Source organism: Oryctolagus cuniculus, chromosome 16 (assembly GCF_964237555.1).
Source record: "Oryctolagus cuniculus chromosome 16, mOryCun1.1, whole genome shotgun sequence".
Lineage (NCBI taxonomy): Eukaryota > Metazoa > Chordata > Mammalia > Lagomorpha > Leporidae > Oryctolagus > Oryctolagus cuniculus.
The window spans coordinates 30,448,254-30,469,806 of record NC_091447.1 but is presented as its reverse complement, the minus strand read 5'-3'; the positions used below and the strand labels follow the sequence as shown (position 1 = coordinate 30,469,806).

General features: G+C 36.5%; 1 protein-coding gene and 1 long non-coding RNA gene across 4 annotated transcripts in view; one reads left to right on the top strand and one right to left on the bottom strand.

The window, feature by feature from the left end:
• LOC127492674 (uncharacterized) overlaps positions 1 to 11,433 on the top strand; it is a 30,641-nt gene extending 19,208 nt beyond the window's left edge. The window contains exon 3 of the long non-coding RNA XR_007922357.2: positions 11,304 to 11,433. This is a non-coding gene — a long non-coding RNA (uncharacterized lncRNA). The remainder of the gene's footprint in view (positions 1 to 11,303) is intronic.
• Positions 1 to 21,553, bottom strand: part of SUGCT (succinyl-CoA:glutarate-CoA transferase) — an 825,030-nt gene that overhangs the window by 404,039 nt on the left and 399,438 nt on the right. For all 3 annotated transcript variants that reach the window (XM_017344447.3, XM_051853314.2, XM_008261668.4), the window contains exon 12: positions 12,644 to 12,746. In XM_017344447.3, the coding sequence (XP_017199936.2) occupies positions 12,644 to 12,746 (103 nt within the window). The remainder of the gene's footprint in view (positions 1 to 12,643; positions 12,747 to 21,553) is intronic.

Here is a 21,553-nt window from a genome sequence, read left to right as displayed (position 1 = left end):
TTCATACCAAATAGTAGTTCCAATAAAAGTAATAAGATATGCAATTATGGAACATAGTTTACTTGCACCTTTTTTTCTTAAGTTTCATCTTGATTTAAAAAGTAATTGAATAGGTAGGCAATTGATGGAGCAGTTAGGACACCACTTAGGACAACCACATCGCATACCAGCCTGCCTGGGTTTGACTGCTGGCTCAGCTCCTGATTCCAGCTTTGTAATAATGAACAATCCAGGAGGCAGCAGGTGATAACTCAAGTATATGGGTCCCTACACTTCAAGAAACCTAGATTAAATTTCTAGGTCCTGGCTTTTCTTTTGCCTAGCCCCAGGTGTTTCAGTCATTAATGGCATAAACTAGTGGACGGTATCTCTTTCTTTCTCTCTTTCTCTGCCTTTTAAATAAATAATTTTTAAATTACAATAAATAATAAGTAAATAAGTATAATGTTGGGCCTGTAACAAATATAAATGAAATATGTTTCACAAGAGTTGAGCAGCATTTAGAGCAAGAGCAGAAAATTGCATTCGAATAAGGAAAAGCCATAAGATAAAAAACCAAACAAGAAATTAAGAGAAAGAGCTAGGTAAATATGATTAATATAAAACAAATTCTACAAATACATACATGCTCTCATTCTTTCATAACTTTCTGTAAAAAAAAACATTGTATAACATGTAATATTAAATGAAAAAATATTACAGTATATTACTGAGTTTTAATATACATGAACTCAATATGTATACACAAATATATGTGTTATATATATATATATAAAGCTATATAAGAGTAAGTTTCCACAATTTGATGAAACTGAATTAGTGGGGGCAGTGCTGTGGCACAGTGGGTTAACACCCTGGCCTGAAGCACCAGCATCCCTATGGGCGCTGGTTCGAGTCCCGGCTGCTCCACTTCCTATCCAGCTTTCTGCTGTGGCCTGGGAAAGCAGTAGAAGATGGCCCGAGTCCTTGGGTCCCTGCACCCATTTAGGAGACCTGGAAGAAGCTCCTGGCTCTTGGCTTTATATTGGCACAGCTTCGGCTGTTGTGGCCAATTGGGGAGTGACCCATCAGATGGAAGACCTCTCTCTCTCTCTGCCTCTCCTATCTCTATATAACTCTGACTGTAAATAAATAAATACATCTTTAAAAAAAAAAGAAACTCAATTAGTAAAAACTGAAGTCAGTCCTGGTCAATTAAGATGCAAGCCTCGGGGCTGGTGCCATGCCACACTAGGTTAATCCTCTGCCTGCCGTGCCGGCATCCCATATGGGTGCCAGTTCTAGTCCCAGCTGCTCCACTTCCAATCCAGCTCTCTGACATGGCCTGGGAAAACAGTACAAGATGGCCAAAGTGCTTGGGCCCCTGCACCTGTGTGGGAGACCTGAAAGATGCCATTGCAGCCATTTGGGAGTGAACCAGCAGAGGAAAGACCTTCCTCTCTGTCACTTCCTCTCAGTGCCTGTGACTCAACCTCTCAACTAAATAAATAAAATCTTAAAAAAAAAAAAAAAAAGATGCAAGCCTTAAGGGGCCAGCATTGTGACTCAGAGGGTTAAAACACAATAAGCCGGCTGGCGCCGCAGCTCACCTGTCTAATCCTCTGCCTGCAGTGCTGGCACCCCAGATTCAAGTCCCGGTTGGGGCACTGGATTCTGTCCCAGTCGCTCCACTTCCAGTCCAGCTCTCTGCTGTAGCCTGGGAAGGCAGTGGAGGGTGTCCCAAGTGCTTGGGCCCTGCACCCGCATGGGAGACCAGGAGGAGCACCTGGCTCCTGGCTTCGGATCGGCGCAGTGTGCAGGCTGTGGTGGCTATTTGGGGGGTGAACCAACGGAAAGGAAAACCTTTCTCTCTCTCTCTCTCTCTCTCTCTCACTGTCTAACTCTGCCTGTCCAAAAACAAACAAACAAACAAAAACACTATCAGCCACACTGACATCCCATGTGAGTTTGGTTCAAGTCCTGGCTACTCTACTTCCAATTAATCTCCCTGCTAATGCTCCTGAGAAAGCAGAAAAAGATAGCCCAAGTAGTTGCGTCTCTGACACCCACATGGGAAATCTGGATGGAGTTCCATACCCCTGGTTTCAGCCTGGCACAGCCCCAGCTGTTGCAGCCATTTGGGGAGTGAATCAGAAAATGAAAGACCCATCTCTGATTCTCTCTCTTCCTCTCTCTCTAGGTAACTCTGAGTTCTAAATAAATAAATAATTATTTCTTTAACTTTTATTTAATGAATATAAATTTCCAAAGTACAGCTTATGGAGTACAATGGCTTCCCCCCTATAATGTCCCTCCCACCCACAAGCCTCCCCTTTCCCACTCCCTCTCCCCTTCCATTCACATCAAGATTCATTTTCAATTCTCTTTATATACAGAAGATCAGTTTAGCATATATTAAGTAAAGATTTCAACAGTTTGCACCCACATAGAAACACAAAGTGAAAAATACTGTTTGAGTACTAGTTATAGCATTAAATCACACTGTACAGCACATTAAGGACAGAGATCCTACATGAGGAGTAAGTGCACAGTGACTCCTGTTGTTGACTTAACAAATTGACACTCTTGTTTATGGCATCAGTAATCACCCTAGGCTCTTGTCATGAGTTGCTAAGGCTATGGAAACCTTTTGAGTTCACCGACTATGTTCATATTTAGGCAGGGTCGTAGTCAGAATGGAAGTTCTCTCCTCCCTTCAGAGAAAGGTACCTCCTTCTTTGATGGCCTGTTCTTTCCACTGGGATCTCATTCGCAGAGATCTTTCATTTAGGTGGTTGGTTTTTTTTTGTTGTTGTGGGTTGTTTTTTTTTTTTTTTTTTTTTTTTTTTTTTTTTTTTTTTTTTGCCAGAGTGTCTTGGCTTTCCATGCCTGAAATACTCTCATGGACTTTTTAGCTGGATCCACATGCCTTAAGGGCTGATTCTGAGGCCAGAGTGCTGTTTAGGACATCTGCCATTCTATGAGTCTGCTGTGTATCTTGCTTCCCATGTTGGATCTTTCTCTCCCTTTTTTATTCTATCAGTTAATATTTGCAGACACTAGTCTTGTTTATGTGATCCCTTTGGCTCTTAGTCCTATCATTATGATCAATTGTGAACAGAAATTGATCACTTGGACTAGTGAGATGGCATTGGTACATGCCACCTTGATGGGATTGAATTGGAATCCCCTGGTATGTTTCTTTTCTTTTCTTTTCTTTTTTTTTTTTTTTTTTTTTTTTTGACAGGCAGAGTGGACAGTGAGAGAGAGAGACAGAGAGAAAGGTCTTCCTTTGCCGTTGGTTCACCCTCCAATGGCTACCGCGGCTGGTGCGCTGTGGCCAGCGCACTGCACTGATCCGATGGCAGGAGCCAAGTACTTATCCTGGTCTCCCATGGGGTGCAGGGCCCAAGTACTTGGGCCATCCTCCACTGCACTCCCTGGCCACAGCAGAGAGCTGGCCTGGAAGAGGGGCAACCAGGACAGAATCCAGCACCCCGACTGGGACTAGAACCCGGTGTGCCAGCGCCGCAAGGCGGAGGATTAGCCTAGCGAGCCATGGCGCTGGCCCTGGTATGTTTCTAAGTCTACTGTTTGGGGCAAGTCAGCTTGAGCATGTCCCAAATTGCACATCTCTTCCCTCTCTTATTCCCACTCTTATATTTACCAGCAATCACTTTTCAGTTAAGTTTCAACACTTAAGAATAACCATGTATTGATTACAGTGTCAAATAATTATTTTTTTAAAAAAAAGATGTAAGCCAGGGGCAGGCCCCATGGCACAGTAGGTTAATCCTTTGCCGCAGCGCCAGCATCCCAAATGGGTGCCAGTTCTAGTCCCATCTGCTCCACTTCCAATCCAGCTCTCTGCTATGGCCAGGAAAGGCAGTAGAAGATGGCCCAAGTGCTTGGGCCCCTGCACCCATGTGGGAGACCCGGAGGAAGCTCTTGGCTCTTGGCTTTGGATAGACGCAGCTCTAGCTGTTGCGGCTATTTGGGGAGTGAACCAATGGAATGGAGACCTTTCTCTCTGTCTCTCCCTCTCACTGTCTGTAACTCTACCTCTCAAATAAAAAATAAATAAAATCTTTTTTTTTAAAAAAATGATGTAAGCCTTAGAGAAATGAGTAAAAAAACTCAAAAATATCATTTAAAATCATTTTAAAATAAAATGTAATATTAAAAAATATATACTCAATGCAAAATAAGTCAATGAACAGAGGAATTAAGAAACAAAAAGTAAAATGACAGATGTAAATCTAAAAATACCAATAATGACAATGACTGTGAATATCTTAAATAATTCAATCAAAGGCCATATGCTTTCAGATTGTATAATTAATGTCTTAACATTCTCTGGTCTTCTCAGCCATGAATGGCTAGGTATCAACATATATTCAAGCCTTTTCTGGCTATCAAGAAATGTTAATTTTCTGCTGGTTGGCCTTGGGTTTTTTTCTTTTTCTCAATTTCCTCAAAAACAGTAAGCCTAAAAGCCCTAACATATTTGTATCAGAAAAAATGTTTGATAATTCATTACATACATTCATGTTGTTATTATAGAAATCACTTGTTTAATCAAAAATTTTTCCTTTGAAGTTAAAAAAGATGAAATGTATTCATATAAAAGTCAATACTTCTTTAGGTGACTGTAAAAACAAAATGGCATGAAACAGTAATTCATTGCTATTATATATTTCCCATGAGACATTGAAAAGATGAAATTCTAAGACATTAAGTGTAAAATTAATGTATGTAGCTAACTGGGTAGGGAACAAGAGTAACTAATAGTTGAAAAGCTTTGACTTGGTAAAAAAGTAGCCCCCAACTGTTATAGACTTTATTTTTTAGAGTAGTTTTAGACTTACGATACAGTAGAACACAGAAGTCGCATACAACCCATTCTTCACTCCTTCCCTACAAGGCCTCCCCTACCATGAACATAGTGTGGTATGTTTGTTACAATGGATGAATCCATAAATGTTATTATATTATTGTTGATCCAAATCCATACCTTACATAACGGTTCACTCTTAGCTTTCTGTGAGTTTTTCCAAATGTATAACATGTACAATTATGGTAACATATAGAACAGTATGGATATTTTTATCACTGGATAGCTAGATGCTGCTAACACTGCAGGCACTGATTAGTCAATACTTGAAATGCAGCCAATCTATACTAAGATGCTTAAAATGAAACACATTTCAAAAGAGTTTAAATTTTAATGTGTCAATTTTCTTTTTAAATATTAATTACACTTGAATAAACACTTTGGCTTTATTATGTTAAATAAAATGTATTATTAAATTTAATTTTGTTATTTCTTAAGTTGGTCATGAGATAATTTAAAATTACATATATTGCTTGCATTAATATTTCCAGTGGGTAGCACTGTACTAAACTGTTCTAAAATTAGCTGATACTGATTATATTTCATTTTGGTCTCAAGATGCCTTTCTTGATTTTCACTTTTTCCCTATTTAATATAGATTATGTTATTAACTTGAATGTTCAAATTTTGGTAAAAGTTAATAAATATACTATGAGTCTCTACTCTGATTTTTTAAATGTTCACAAAATATGTTACAAATGGCACTTAGTGAATAAGCTTCATATATACTTCCTGATACCAAAAGCCAAACAAACAAACATACAGAAAAATGGTGACAGAGGAGGAGAGACAGAAGGGAGGGGGAGGAAAATAATTATGAGATACCAAAAGAGTTTTGAATCCTGAGGCCACAAATAATTCAAAACTGACAAAAGTAAACATCGAAATCTTTCATTATCTTCTTAATTGCTGAGGAGTAATATTGAAAATTAATCACAGAAGACTTCCAAATGGACAAAGAATTCTTTGATAAGTTTCATGATTAAGATAGAACATGAGAATTGAGAATTGTGTTGTGATTATCATGCAGTTGTTGTGACCCTGAGAATCTATTGTATCAATGAATTTTATTTATTTATTTATTTATTTATTTGACAGATAGAGTTATACAGTGAGAGAGAGAGAAAAGTCTTCATTCCATTGGTTCACCCCCCAAATGGCCGCTCCAGCCGGAGCTACGCTGATTCGAAGCGAGGAGCCAGGTGCTTCCTCCTGGTCTCCCACACGGGTGCAGGGGCACAAGCACTTGGGCCATCCTCCACTGCCTTCCCTGGCCACAGCAGAGAGCTGGACTGGAAGAGGGGCAACCGAGACTAGAACCCGGCGCACATACAGGATGCCGGTGCTGCAGGGGGAGGATTAACCAAGTGAACCATGGCACTGGCCCAAAAGAAATTTATTGATACAGCCGTGGCTCACTTGGCTAATCCTCCCCCTGCAACCTGTATGGGCGCCGGGTTCTAGTTTCAGTTGCTCCTCTTCCAGTCCAGCTCTCTGCTGTGGCCCGGGAAGGCAGTGGAGGATGGCCCAAGTGCTTGCGCCCCTGCACCCACGTGGGAAACCAGGAGGAAGCACCTGGCTCCTGGCTTTGGATCCACATAGTTCTGGCCACAGTGGCCATTTGGGGGGTGAACCAACAGAAGGAAGACCTTTCTCTCTGTCTGTCTCTCTCTCTCTCTCTCTCTCACTGTATAACTCTATCTGTTAAAGAAATAAATTTATTTTTAAAAATATCAGAATAAAACATATCAGAAAGAGAGATTCTGTAACTCTAAGATTTTTAAGATTTTTAAACTTTAGCTAAATCATTAAATATGGAAATCACAATGCTTTATATCTATTAGGCCTTGTTATTAAAAGTATTCATGTGGAAGCAAGTATTTAGATTAGTTGTTCGGGTGCCTGGGGTTGATTCCTAGCTCCAGCTCCTCACAACTTTTTGCCACTGAAGACACTGAGAGGTAGCAGTGATAGCTCAAATAACTGGGTTCCTGCCACCTACCTGGGAGACCTGGATTGAGTTCCCAGCTATTGGTCATTGCAGGTATTTGGGGAATGAACCAGCAGATGGGAGTTCTCTTTATATCTTTCTGTCTCTCAAATAATTTTTAATTTAAATATTCTGGTCATTTACACATAACTATTCTATGTGAACACTTTCTGCCTAAACTAGACTGCAACCTCTTTGGGTGTTAGATAGTTTTGCCTCTTGATTCACCCTCTTCCATCAGATATCTAACATAAGACTATATTTAGAGAGAAGGTCATCAGTGACTGTTTACTGAATGAAGAAGTGATTATGGTCTCCTTTTCCTCTATTATGCCTTTTACCTTTTAATGAAAATACCAGTTGAGCAATGTCCCATGTATTCTACTAGGAAATCTAAGAACATATAAGCATGGCCATTCAAAGGAATTGGTGTTAATTCAAATGCATCCAAATATTTTAGATATTTGAACTGAATATACAATTCCAGTAGTGTTATATGAAGTGCTTACTTTTTACTTAATGTTTCAATAGGTTTCCTCTTACACGTTTTTTGCATTAAAATTCTCAAGTCAACAAAATAAAATTGGATATTATTGCCTTATACTTCATATTTTAATATAAAATTGAAGCCTTGAACACTTTGTTTCATTTAGTCATAAACTCTTAAATCTATTATAACTTCAAAAATTTGAAAATATAGCCACTATCATAAAGCAAACACACACAAATACATCTTAATTTGTTCTTCATCTAAAATGTGTCATATATACTCATACTTACATGCAAAATATATTTTTATCTCTCTCACCTTCTAAAAATTATTTCCAGATATACTATTTTACTTCAGATGTTTAATAATTTTTTCCCTTGCAGAGGCCACCATATTAGAGACAAGAGCATAATTTTGCTTGACCTGCATAACCCTTTGAGGGCATTTCAGAAAAAAGTTAACTAATGTCTTTCAAGAGGTAATTTCTAAAATGCATCAGCAGTACGTGTAGTGTGTAGGGGGGTAGAAAATTCTTGAAAGACAGCTTTGCATTTTGGCATCATTCTGATGCTTACTATATGAATATTGAAGGCTCTTTTCCCCCAGATGCTCAGATATTTTTCCAAAATATGCTAAAACAAAATCACTTAGAGAATATGAGCTTGCCTAGAGATTAATAAAACCTCCAACTTCACAGGCTTCCACAAGTAATGAGATGAAAACAAAAGATAATTGTCAGCTATCAAATATTTCAATACTTCACCCCTTTTCTATGACATATTTATCCCATATGAATGATTTGCTAAAGGAGTTGTAATGGCCTTCTGGGACAGGAAGAATAAAGTTTCTGTAGAAAATGTTAAATTAATTTTGATGGTGATGCAAAGTTAAGGAAGAGTTCTTAAGGGATGGCTTGCCGCCACAGGGTGGGGTTTTGTTTTGGTATCCTTTTAGAGCTTGCAGGTGTTTGGCACCAGTTAAAATCACGGCCAGCTGTGATATTTCAATAATTCTGATATTTCCCTCCCAATAGTTCTCAGAAGTGATGCTTCAGAGTGATGCCTTACACCAGATATATTCAACTTGTGTGGTATAAATGTGAAGACTTGGTTAAATAACATGGGATTTGTGTCACCCTTTGCCTTCTCTTCTGTACCCTCAGGTCATGGCATCATGGACAAAGAAAAACATTAATCAGAGGCTCCAATCATTCGTATTTTTTAAGTGAGCAGTTCAAAGGTGGCGATGCACTAGAATAACTAAATATACAGTCTTAAGTGAAATCTAAAAGCATGATGTTGCATTTTCTTTTGATAGTATAGAAAACGATGCTTTTAAGCTCTCTTGCTGGTGTGATCCATACCTATTTTTGCAGGAATTTGAATAGTTTCTATTAAAAGGTTGCATTTTCTTTTAAGTTTGTTTAAGTTGGAAACCCTCAAACCACAATGTATTTCACGCACATGTTCCCAAGGGTATGTTAAATAGGACCATACTGAGGTCATCTAGTAAGTTTTTGAAACTTTTTAAGAATTCCTTTAATGTATTGCACAATCTTGGTCTGATTAAAAGAAGATATTTTAAGAAAGCACTTGGAAAAATGACTAGCTATTAAAATCTATATGCCCATAATCTATACTATACTTTTGTAATGCACAGTACTTTCCACAGATAATTTGTCACTGAGAAAGAGAGAAAAATAATAAAACTAACACTTTAAGGATTTTGGATCAAAACTTCTCTGAACTATCAGTAAATGCAGACTAAAAGCCCCACAGTATTCTTGATTAACTTAACAGTGGATGCCTGTAAGATCATTTTAACTTTGCAAAGGTCTGTAGCAGATGATCAGAGGATAAAAGGTAGACAGTCTCCCATCTATCCAAAAAAAATGCATCATCTGTTGTTTCAGTTGAGTAAAAAAAAAAATCAGGTTTCCTTAGAACATGAGACTATAATGAAATTGTTAAGTTACAGTTTCTACCATCAAGTATAGTTTTGTTCCCAACCAAGATTTTCAAACCACAAATGCAAGGTAAATGATCTATTTGGCAAGTAGGCACACAAAATGTTCTCCTGATCCTTGAGGCTGTCAGTCCTTTTTTTTTTTTTTTTTTTTTCCAGTTAGACATACCCCTTTTCACTTCATCAAAGCCTTCCTTCCTGCCCCATGTTCCAGGCCTTGTACTTCACCCAAAGCAATTTTCACTTGAATGAGCAGCTGTGCTGGCACAGCACATATGGAGAGAAGAGCCACTGCGCCAGCAGTGCATTCCCATATCTGAACACAAGTGACCAGTTCCTTGCACCCACGGCCAAGTAACTCTGCAGCTCATCAGAAGGAATGCAAGGGAGGACACCTCAAATGGAAATTATAATTACAAAATCTTCTATGGAATATAAAAATTAAAGGATTTTTCACCAATAATAAATGAGGAATATTTTAAGTTAATGATCTCCATCCTCACAGCTACACTGGATTTGTCTCTATCTATTAAGCTGCAGTAGGTAAAAGAAGATATGTGGATCAAGACTATAACCATAAAAGGGCACAACGGTAACCAGAGCTATTGCCATACCTTGCGCATTTACTTTACAGCAATGTCAGTGTTGCTCCCTTGATAAACACCTTCGTTCACACTTTCGGTAAAACAGATAAGATTTTTTTGGACCATTTTACAGCTAAAAAAACAAAATCCTAGAACGTTTATAAAACTGCCCACCAATTTAATCCTCAAGCTCCTGATATCACCAGATGTTTTCCAAACAACCCTAGGAATAGAGCCGTCAGCCTGTCAGGGATACAGAGAAGCCACCCGATCATTTGGAAAAACTACACTTTCCTGAGTTAAGCAGTTCATTCATTTGCTGATTCACAAGTCATTAAATATTTATTTTGTACCTACTATTTAAGCAGGCACAATGTAATTTTGAATGTATTTCCCGGAAAGGCAGAGAGTACTACATGTATACTACATCTGCAGTACTGAGAGTAATGTTTTGTTCTTAATTTGGATGTTGGTATGAGTGTGATCAGAGGACAAAAAACTCACTTATCTGTACACTTACATGCATTTCTTGGTATATATACTGTATTTCAAAAAATATTTTGAGGTTCATTGAATAAACAAATTTTCTAAGTGGTCATGTTTAGATGTCATCTTAAGGGGTTTTTAATAATGTACTTTGCATAAATTTTTTTAGATTTTTTTTTGCATACTATCATCCTTCCAAAATTCAAAATTTATAGAATTCTTTCTAAGAGGGACAAACATTTCCAAGTATAAGGAAAAGATGGTACCCTTATCTCTTGTATAGAACAGTCCTTCTTAGAATTTCCATAGTCATCTTTGCTTATTATAAAAATGAAAGGGTATTACATTACTCTCTATTCTTTCTAATAATCCAGATAAATTGTGTGTGTGTGTGTATATATAGTATTATTTAAATTTCAAAGAATGCAATCTATATGAAGGTGACTAACACGAACAGTACTGTTGATACTAGGGTACAACTGTCAATAACTATCACTGTATGGTTACGTATTTTTTTATATTAGAACTGTAACATCTAGAATCTCAATTTTAGAGGATAAGAGGGCAGTATGTAGAGATTTTTACGGTATCTTGGCTTAGGTAACACCGGTCTTTTCCATTTGGAAAGTGGACTAAATGTGTGCCCACTAGAAATGTGCTATAGGTAATGAAAATTTTTTGCAGATCCAAAGTAGTTGCAACAATTAAAATAACTAAAATGAACTCCAAGGTAATATTAGGTGTGAAAATCTAAACTAGCCTATATTCACTCTTACACATAAAGTGAATGATTTTAAAGTAGTCAGTAGGATGTAAGATCTTTATCAATAGCTAAAAGTAGGTAATGTTAGAATATATCTAATGACATTTAAAAATATTATTTGCTTTGTTGCCCTTATCCCTAATAAAACACAGATGAGCAACAGAAATGCTGATGGAAAAATCCTTATGAAATATCTCTAGGAAAACGTGCCCTCAAATTGAGAAAACATGAAGTACCACAGACAACAGCTTAAAATGGTGTTCGATTTCATTTAAAACTATGAGGAGAGAAATCCAGCTCTTTGGTCTACATTCAGGATGTGTTCACAGCTGCCCCATTGCAAAGAATCAGTGAAGTCCCCTTCGGATGAACTCACACAAGAATACACCAAGTGGGGCCCCCATCTCAGATATTTACTGCCCACTGTTTTATTTCAACTAAACCTTACTATAATCACAATCTTGGCAAAAAATATCATGAAGAAATTCTGAGTTGTGAACTTTTTTTCCAGTATATATTGTAACCATTGGATAAAATGCATTCAATTTTCTTTCAAACAGATATTTATATAAGATATAGGTAGCAATGTTAACAAGATAGATCAGTTTTTCCAATAAATCTCTCCCTCAAAAAGAAACATTTCATTTCAGTAATTTTTTTTCAAAGAAAAAAACCTTGCCAGTAAATAAAGAACACAAAGTGGACCAAAAGATTATAATTTGAAATGTTTTAAACTGACAAGATACATGACTAATCATAGTGAAAGTTTCACAGAAAAATGGGGTTTCTCTACCTTATAAAGTATGAATCTGAGATGTGGTAAATTGCTTATAGTTATCCTGACTGAAGTAATAAAATTTTATTTTATTTTATTTGACATTATCCAAAATAATCATTTGGACAATGTCATAGATGAAATAGGTTTTCAGGTGGTCCTCCTTCCTAGGTCCCAAGAAGGAGCCTCTTAAGCAAGGTACTGCACAAATCTTTTTATAAGTATACTGTATGCCTCACAAACAACAAATATTAATTAAAGCTTATAAAGTCTCTATCTTGGAGAATTAAATATGACTTCATTTGTATGTTTGAAGATAGTCATATAACCAGAGGTGGGCTGTAACTGTGAATAACTGTAAAAGTTCTTTTATTTCTTTGAACAAGGAATGATTTCTGAGAGCCTGACTCCAACTTCTTAAGTGTCTGTATTTCTGTTTTTCAGGAAAAATAAAATCCAGACCTTGTAAACTTCACGTAGTAGCTGATGAAGAAGTATATTAGATTTAACATACACAAAAGTAAGACTGTAGACAGCGGGTTCTAAATGCAGATTCATTTCAAATCCACAAGCAATTTGAACATGACAGTGAAAAATCACATTCTGTGACTAAAGCTCAATACTTAACGCACCTTTACAGAAATCAATTTGGATAGAAAAGAAAAGCAAATTCCTATGATGTTCAACTCAGTGGATTAAAAACATCAAAAAACAAACCTGGGGTTCTGCAAATACATCCTTCATGTTGTTGATTGGACCATATGGGACCCCACTGCCTTCAAAGAGCTGTAACCACTTGCTGGTCATTTCTTCTTCAAACCTAGGAAAAGACCAAAATGGATGCATTCTTTTACATGCTAAAGAATGTAACACAACCTTTTTTCTTGTGTAGCCCTCTTTCAAAGTAACCAAGAATTACCAATATATTTGTTGGACTTTTCTTACTCCTGCTTTGGGGAGAGAGAATTTTGTCTCTATGAAATGATTCAAGCAGCCTTGATAAGAATGACCTCTGAGATCACAGGGTTAAACAAATGCACCATAGGATATACAATTCTTCCTATTTCTATCCCTATGTATTCACTGACAGAGAATTCCTTAGGAAAGAGAGACTGGATGGAAAATGGTATTAATAATTTACATAATTAAAATTTGAGCATGAAATCATTATATATAGAAAATGTTTTTAGACCTCAGCTATAATGCATCATGTTAGGGTAAACACTGATAGACTCAATTATTCCTCAATACAAAAAAACAAACTAATGTGATTTTTTAAAAAGAAAGCTAGATGTAACATGCATTATCTTAAACATGATCTTAGCCGCTTGTTTATTTTTAAAGACAGTTCAGTCAACAAAACTCAAATTTGTTTAATTCCTTTTGCTCTGTTTTGCTCCCACTATCATTTAAAATTTGACTGTACAGACATGAACATATATTTGATTTCCTTTACTTTCTCTATTAGGTCTTAATGAACTAATTCATTAATGAGACTGAATATTTTATACATCTCATCTGTTAAAACAGAGAACACAGAAACAAAATCTTGGATCTTTAGAAACAACAATCATACTTTACATTTGAAGAACTTCAGAATTGTTAATTGATAAAGTAGCAAACTACTTTAACTAATAATCTAGGCCACCAAAGTTATTTTTAAAGTATCATCTAAAGATAATTGCCAGAAGATAAAATGCTTCTCTAATACACAAGGACTAGTGGAACTATGGAAATATTTAGTATTCATGGGCTTGTATACAGTTCTCTGGTACACTAAAAAGCTAGAATTAGTCTCAGATCTGCAGACTCCATAGGAAACTATTAGAGAAACATGTTTCTTTCACAATTTTTCAAAAAATAAAGCCTACAAACAGTAGAGGGCACTTCTCTAATTTCTGTTTAATAGATAAAAAGGGAAGAAAAAGAGAGAAATGAAAACTAGAATTAATGCATTCTCTAAAAGATGGACTCCTTCAGGAACAAGGATGTCCAATCATATAATGTTTTTCAAGAGTCAGAGACAGAGCTTCCATTCACTGGTTCACTCCCCCAATGCCTGAAATGGCCCCCAGGTAGAGCCAAAGCTGAGAGCCAGGAAATAAATGCAGGTCTCTCACATGGGTAGAAGGAACCTAATTATATGAGCCATCACATGTCTCAAATAACACCTTAACCACTATGTTAAATGCTGCTCTAAATCATGTAAATTTTTATATAAGATAAAATGAAAAATTTTAATGGAGCTAGTATTATATTTCATTAGGAATCAAATCCTATTCATGTACCCATTTTAGTGAGTGGTTAGTATATACTAAGCATTGATTCTTGTCTTTAAAATACAATGCCTTCTCTTTTGTCTTTAAAGTTATGGATAAAAATTCTTCAATATACATTTTAATTTCAGCCCAGTAGTATTAACTCTCCCTATTTAGTATGCAACAAAATACTTCATTTATAAATACTGGGGGAAATTATTTCATGAGAATACTATGACACAAGATTAAATAGTTTACTTCTAATCAATTCTTAACATTTATATATTCTTTTTGATGACTGGTAAAATAATCTCCTGGGACAAGACTTGCTTAAATATATATATACATATATCATCAGAATGATATATGCTGAAAGAATAGAGGAGATATTTTGAACATAGAGTCTTTTCAATCAGAGTGTCAATTATTTAAGCTTTCATAAACAGAGTGTTATAATATTTATTCTGATAAAATTTCATGACAAGTGAATTGATCTCTACTAAACTCATCCAAGTGGTCTGAAAGATCTGCACAGAAAATGTATGTCAATAGCCAAACAAACCTATGTCTGCAGGCTAGCCAACAGAAAACTCAAGGGAACAGCTGAAGTTTTAGTATTTATATAAACTTTTCACCACTGGGCAAAGGAGAGGGATTTATTTCATGTTATGGAAAACAATGGATGCACTTTGGAGATGAGACAGGAGGAAGCGGTAGTGTCTGGAGCTGCAGTTGTGACCACTGTTTGTATCTTTGTGAGGGTGTGGGTGTGGAAGGTTCCTAAATGCCATAAACTCAATCAGCCAGAGATGGAACATGCTGCATTCCCCTGCTCCCAGAGGACATATCTATCATTTTCTTCTGAAAACTCATCTCTTGATCTCAATCTGATGTGGAATCCTTTCCTTTATCTATGCAAAAAAGAGCTGTAAGCATGTGTTTTTATTAACCACAAAAATCCTGCTAAAAAAATGGAAAGCGCTAATCTAACTCAGGAAAATAGAATCCTGAAGATAAGACAAAAAGAGTGTCCTTAGATCCAGCTTGGCAAACCTCAAAGCTAAGCCTCTATCAGGAAGTTATCTGGAAACTCGTAAGAAATTCAAACTTAATTGTGAACTTCATAAATCAACCCGTATGTTTAATTCTAAATCTTTGTTCAATTCACCTCATGCCAGAAATGGGTATTATTTATCAGGTAGCATCATTTAGGTAGATGATGTACTCCTGCCTAAAGATAAGCTGGAATTTAAATTTTCTAACATCACGGAGCGGAAATCTGGTGAAGAACTTAGGGCACTACTTGGGGTCCCAAGTTCCCAGGTTCAAGCCTTATCTCTGCTTCTGATTGCATTCTCCTGCTAATGTACAGCCTAGGATGCAACAGGGGACATCTCAAGTACTTGGGTCCCTGCCACCCATGTGGGATATCTGGCTTTGGCCTGACCTAGCCCTGGTTGTTGCCAACATTTGGGAAGTGAACTAGGGGATCAAAGATCTTTCTTCTCTCTCCTTTTCTTTCTCTCTCGCTCTCTGTTTACCTTTCAACTGAAAAATAAAGTAAAAATTTAAAAAACTAAGTTTCCAAACATCAAAATTTACCTTTAGAAAATAAACCCTTATCTTTAGAAAAAGTTAAATTTCAGAAGAGCCAAATGCAACATAAGAAACTAATAAGAGATTCTAGCCATGAAGGTGGGGTTGGAAATAATTCTAAGATTGCCAATAACTAAATGTTGATAATTCAATTATTTAGTATATATTTGTCAATTTCATCCTTACAACCACACTACAAGGTAAGTATTATCCTCATTCAAAAATTAGAAAAGTCAGGTTTAGAAAAATTAACTTGCTCAAATTCAAACAGCTTTTAAGATCAGGGATTATATTTGAAGCTGAGATTGTAGAATGCCAGAGCCATTTTCCAATACATAATGAGTGTACCAGAACGTATTCAGAATGCACATTTCACATACTGCATTCATTATATATGGTTACAGACAGCTAGCAGAAAAAGAAACTGAAACTTTGTCTTTTGCACTAACATGCTTCTTAATTTCCAACTTATAACCTTGATATATACTTTTACATTAATACTTATTTCTGAGACTTTTCACAAGTTTTTTTTTTCTGTTATCCATGGATGTTAAAACAATAAAAAGACAGTCCCTGTGTTCAGAGATGATACAGTCTAATGGAGAACACAGCTATAGGAACAGAGGACTAATGGTACAAGATGAGACAAAGATATGAAGAAACAACTTAGAATTGAAGCATCACAAATGGAGACTTGAACTGAGACTGTAAAGGCAGGAAAGGGTTCAAAAATTAGAAAACATCTGAGCCAGGTGTTGAAGGATAAGTGAAACTTTCCACATAAAAAATCAGAAGAAGGATTGTCCAAGAAGAGAGAATAACATGTACAAAGATTGACTTGCAAATAACTGGAAATAGCCTATGCCCCGTAGCAAAAAATGAAATGGGACAAAGAGGTTAGAATCAGATTGCAATGCATCTTATCTGATAAGTTAAGGACATAGAATTTCTGCCAGGAACAAGGAATTCAAAGAGGTCTTTAAGCAGGGGACTGACATATTCAGAGCTGTTAGAGAATGGAATGATGTAAATGGGATTAGAATATAAAGTAACCCGACAGGTTGCAACAAACTGTCCTTCTGATGTATTACTAATCTGCCAAGCAATGCTTGCCACAGTATTGTTAATAAAAAAAAAAAAATCCCCATGTGAAAACAAAAAGCGTTTCTTCACATTACAAACCGTTAGTTACTATCATATTGATCTGTTTTTAATCCATCATGACTCCTGAGCCTCTAAACCAATGCTTTTTCTTACCCAATCTCCCATGGTCCCCAGAAACCATTTGTCAAATTCAGTATTCTCTTCATAGTCCTCACCTCTGTGTAGCATTTGATGCTGTTAACCGTTCTACCTTGGGAAGTTATAACAATACAATTTTTTTGGTTTTCTTTATAGCTCTTTGGATATTTATGATACTTTAATTTTTTGTCAGTCCCACTAATCTTTGTCTCTTTTGCTCAATAAGTAATTTTCTCTTCACTAGGCAGATGACACCCAAATTGAAGTTTTCAGCACTGATCTTTCTTCCACCAGTTCCCTATCCTAGGTTACATAGTATAATTCCACTCAAGTATACTATCATCCCTATATATGCAACATGTCCGTGGATGACCTTATGATCTCCATTTTCCCCCCAAAAAAGTCTAATATTCATCCCTTGCCTGAACTCACAACCTCAGCTAAATCTAGAACTCCTTACTTTTCATAATTTCTTAATAACGTTTATATAATTATCCTGTAGAATCAACTTTTCAAGGGCTAAGCTTTAGCCCTTTATGGCCACTGGAAACATCACAATCCTGGCCCTTGACTACTCACACTTGGACTGTGGAAGTAGTGGGTTATAAACTGGTTATCTCCAATATCCCCCCTTACAGTAAATTTGCCTCTTCAGGCATGTCTCACATCTCTTTGTCTCCCTTCCCAGGCTCACCATATTCTCTCACACTAAAGAGAGAAATATTGTTCACAGTTGTGTCCTCAGAACTTAAGAAATGGTTGGCACTTGAGGGAGGGCAGAAGCGTGGGAGGGAGAGCAGGGTAGGAAGTGTCACTATGCTCCTAAATCTATAAATGAAATGCATGAAATTTACTCAGCTTATATAAATAAAAAAATTGTATATAAAAATTTGCTAAGTTAAAGAATTTATGAATATTTGGAAAGAATAACAGGCTCCCAAACATATTAGCTTGAATGAGTGTGATGGATTATTTTCTCTTCTAAATCCTTTGAAGCTAGTTTTAATCATACACTGAGGTTAGAAGGAAAACAATTTAAAGCCCTTAAGTTCAATAGAATATCACAGGATCTCCTATTCATTCTTCCTCATCTAGACACTTCTTTAAATTCCATATAGGAGTATGTCTTGGGGAAATTAAATTTCAAGTTCCCCAAAACTAACTTACAAACAAATTCTTAAATATAATGAGTCAATTTAGGGACAGCCTGTGTTGTCCACAGAAACATAAAATATCAGGAATTCCAAAGACCTTAAAAATCCATTGTTCTCTATGGTACTATAAAATCAGCATTTTATGTATACTGAGTATATTTCTAGTAATAAAATCTTACTGGCAACTGAGTTACTAAAAATATTCAACAAATACAGGAAGTGTGCTACAGCAGAAAAGACATGAACTGAGGCAGGTGTGTGACACATAGTTAAGTTCCCCCTGGGACACCTGCATCCTGTACCAGAGTTCCTGGGTCAAGTCCAAGCCGCTCCACTTCCAATTCAGCCTCCTCCTAATATGCACCCTGGAAGGCAGCAGGTGATGATTCAAGTACTTGGGTCCCTCCCACACATGTAGGAGAGCCAGACTGAACTCTAGGCTGGTGACTTTGGCCTAACTCAGCACTAGCTGATTGGGGCATTTGGGGAGTGAACCAGCAGATGAGAGATCTCTCTTCATCTGTCACACTGTCTCATTGCCTTTCAAATAAGATGAAAAAAATTTCTAAAAAAAAAAAAAAACACATTATCTTGGAAAGATTTATGTTTGAATCACAAGCCCCAACAGTTCCTATCTATATGGTTTTCATAAAAATATCAATTAACAGCATTAATTTTTCAAAGAATTTATTAATCATTTAATAAGTCCAAGATTCTATGTTAAGCAGTTTTTATACATTTTTCTGTTTATTTGTCATAGTACCATAAGCACCACGATTATAATTATTTTTACTTATTTATTTATTTTTTTAGTATTCTATTTATTTTATTACAAAAGTCTTTGTAATATTAAATGTAGAATTTTCTAAAGTATAAAATAAATACACTGTTATTATGATACTGTGAAACTAGATACATAAAAAAGACTATACAGAAGTACTACTGTAAAGTTATAATGATTGCTGGGTTTATACATTTTTATATTTTATCTCCAAATATTCCATTGTGTAATAACATATTATTTTCATAATTAATAAATGAAAAGTATTACTGCTATAAAACTTTTAATAGCAATGTCCTTATTACCATTGGAATTATTTGATTTAAAATCATTTCTATTTAAAATATATTTTTTGGGCAAACAGCCATGTAATTACATTTGCTGTTACACTTTTTTTTAACTTTTATTTAATAAATATAAATTACCAAAGTACAGCTTATGGAGTACAATGGCTTCCCCCCCATAACGTCCCTCCCACCAGCAACCCTCCCATCTCCCGCTCCCTCTCCCCTTCCATTCACATCAAGATTCATTTTCAATTCTCTTTATATACATAAGGTCAATTTAGTATACACTAAGTAAAGATTTCATCAGTTTGCACCCACACAGAACATAAAGTGTAAAATACTGTTTGCGTACTAGTTATAGCATTAATTCACATTGAACAACACATTAAGGACAGAGATCCTACATGAGGAGTAAGTGCACAGTGACTCCTGCTGTTGACTTAACAAATTGACGCTCTTGTTTATGGCGTCAGAAATCTCCCTAGGCTCTTGTCATGAGTTGCCAAGGCTATAGAAGCCTTTTGAGTTCGCCAACTCCAATCTTATTTAGACAAGGTCATAGTCAAATGGAAGTTCTCTTCTCCCTTCAGAAAAAGGTATCTCCTTCGGTGATGGCCCATTCTTTCCACTGGGATCTCACTCAAAGAGATCTTTCATTTAGGTGGTTTTTTTTGTTGTGGTGGTGTTTTTTTTTGTTTGTTTGTTTGTTTGTTTTTTTGTTTTTTTTTGCCAGAGTGTCTTGGCTTTCCATGCCTAAAATACTCTTATGGGCTTTTCAGCCAGATCCGAATGCCTTATGGGCTGATTCCGAGGCCAGAGTGCTGTTTAGGACATCTGCCATTCTATGAGTCTGCTGTATATCCCACTTCTCATGTTGGATTGTTCTCTCCCTTTTTAATTCTATCAGTTAGTATTAGCAGACACTAGTCTTGTTTATGTGATCCCTTTGACTCTTAGACCTATCACTATGATCAATTTTGAACTGAAATTGATCACTTGGACTAGCGAATGGCATGAGAAACAGTGACTTGATTGGCCCTTGTCCTGACTGTTGATGTACAAGTTAATACTTTATCCCTTTTAGTATTTTTTTGTTCTACTTAATACTATTGGTTGAACTCTGTAATTAACACACAATTATTCTTAGGTGTTTAAATTTAACTGCAAAGTGATCTTAAATATAAGAGTTTGAATAAGAGAGGGAGGAGATGTACAATTTGGGACATGCTCAATCTGACTTGCCCCAAAGGGTACAGTTACAAACGTGCTGGGGATTCCAATATTTTTTACTTATTTAAACAGATTAATGTCTTATTTATTTTAAATTTTTTAAATTTATCTTTATTTGCAAGGCAGAAAGAAAGAGATACAGATTCCCTTCGTTGTTCACTCTCCAAATGCGTGCAAAGCCAGAACTGGGCCAGGCCAAGGCTATCAACCAGAATCAATCTAGGATTATAAGTGGAGGGGCCAGCACTGTGGTGCAGTGGGTTAACGCCCTGGCCTGAAGCGCTGGCATCCCATATGGGCGCCAGTTTGAGTCCTGGCTGCTACTTTTTAATCCAGCTCTCTGCTATGGCCTGGGAAAGCAGTAGAAGATAGCACAAAGTCCTTGGGCCCTGCACCCACATGGGAGACCTGGAAGAAGCTCCTGGATCCTGGCTTTGGATTGGCTCAGCTCTGGCCATTGAATCCATCTGGGGAGTGAACCAGTGGATGGAAGACCTCTCTCTCTTTCTCTACCTCTCTCTGTAACTCTGTCTTTGAAATAAATAAAATAAATCTTAAAAAAAATAAGTGGGTGGCTGGTACCCAGGTACTTGAACCTTCACCACAGCTTCCTGAAGTGTGCATCTGCAAGAAGCTGGAATCTGAAAGGGAGCTAGGATTGGAACCAGAGCACTCTGATATGGAATGTGGACATTCTAAGCAGCATTCTAACTGCTGCACCAAATTCTTGCCCCACATTATGTTTACTTGGGGAATTAAGACTGTGATTATAAAATAAATTTAAAATTATATCAAAAATATTAAAGAAAAAAGGAGATGGGGAGGGCGGAAAGTATCATATTCTTTTATCTATGAACTACATGAATCCACTCTTTTTATATTAATAAAAAAGTTGAAAAGAATTGTAACTATGAACTATATTGAATCTATTAAAAAAATAAAAAAACTAAAAATAAATAAATATAGGGGCCGGTGCCATGGCACAGTAGGTTAATCCTCCGCCTGCGGCGTTGGCATCCCATATGGGCACCGGTTCTAGTCCCGGCTGCTCCTCTTCCAATCCAGCTCTCTGCTATGGC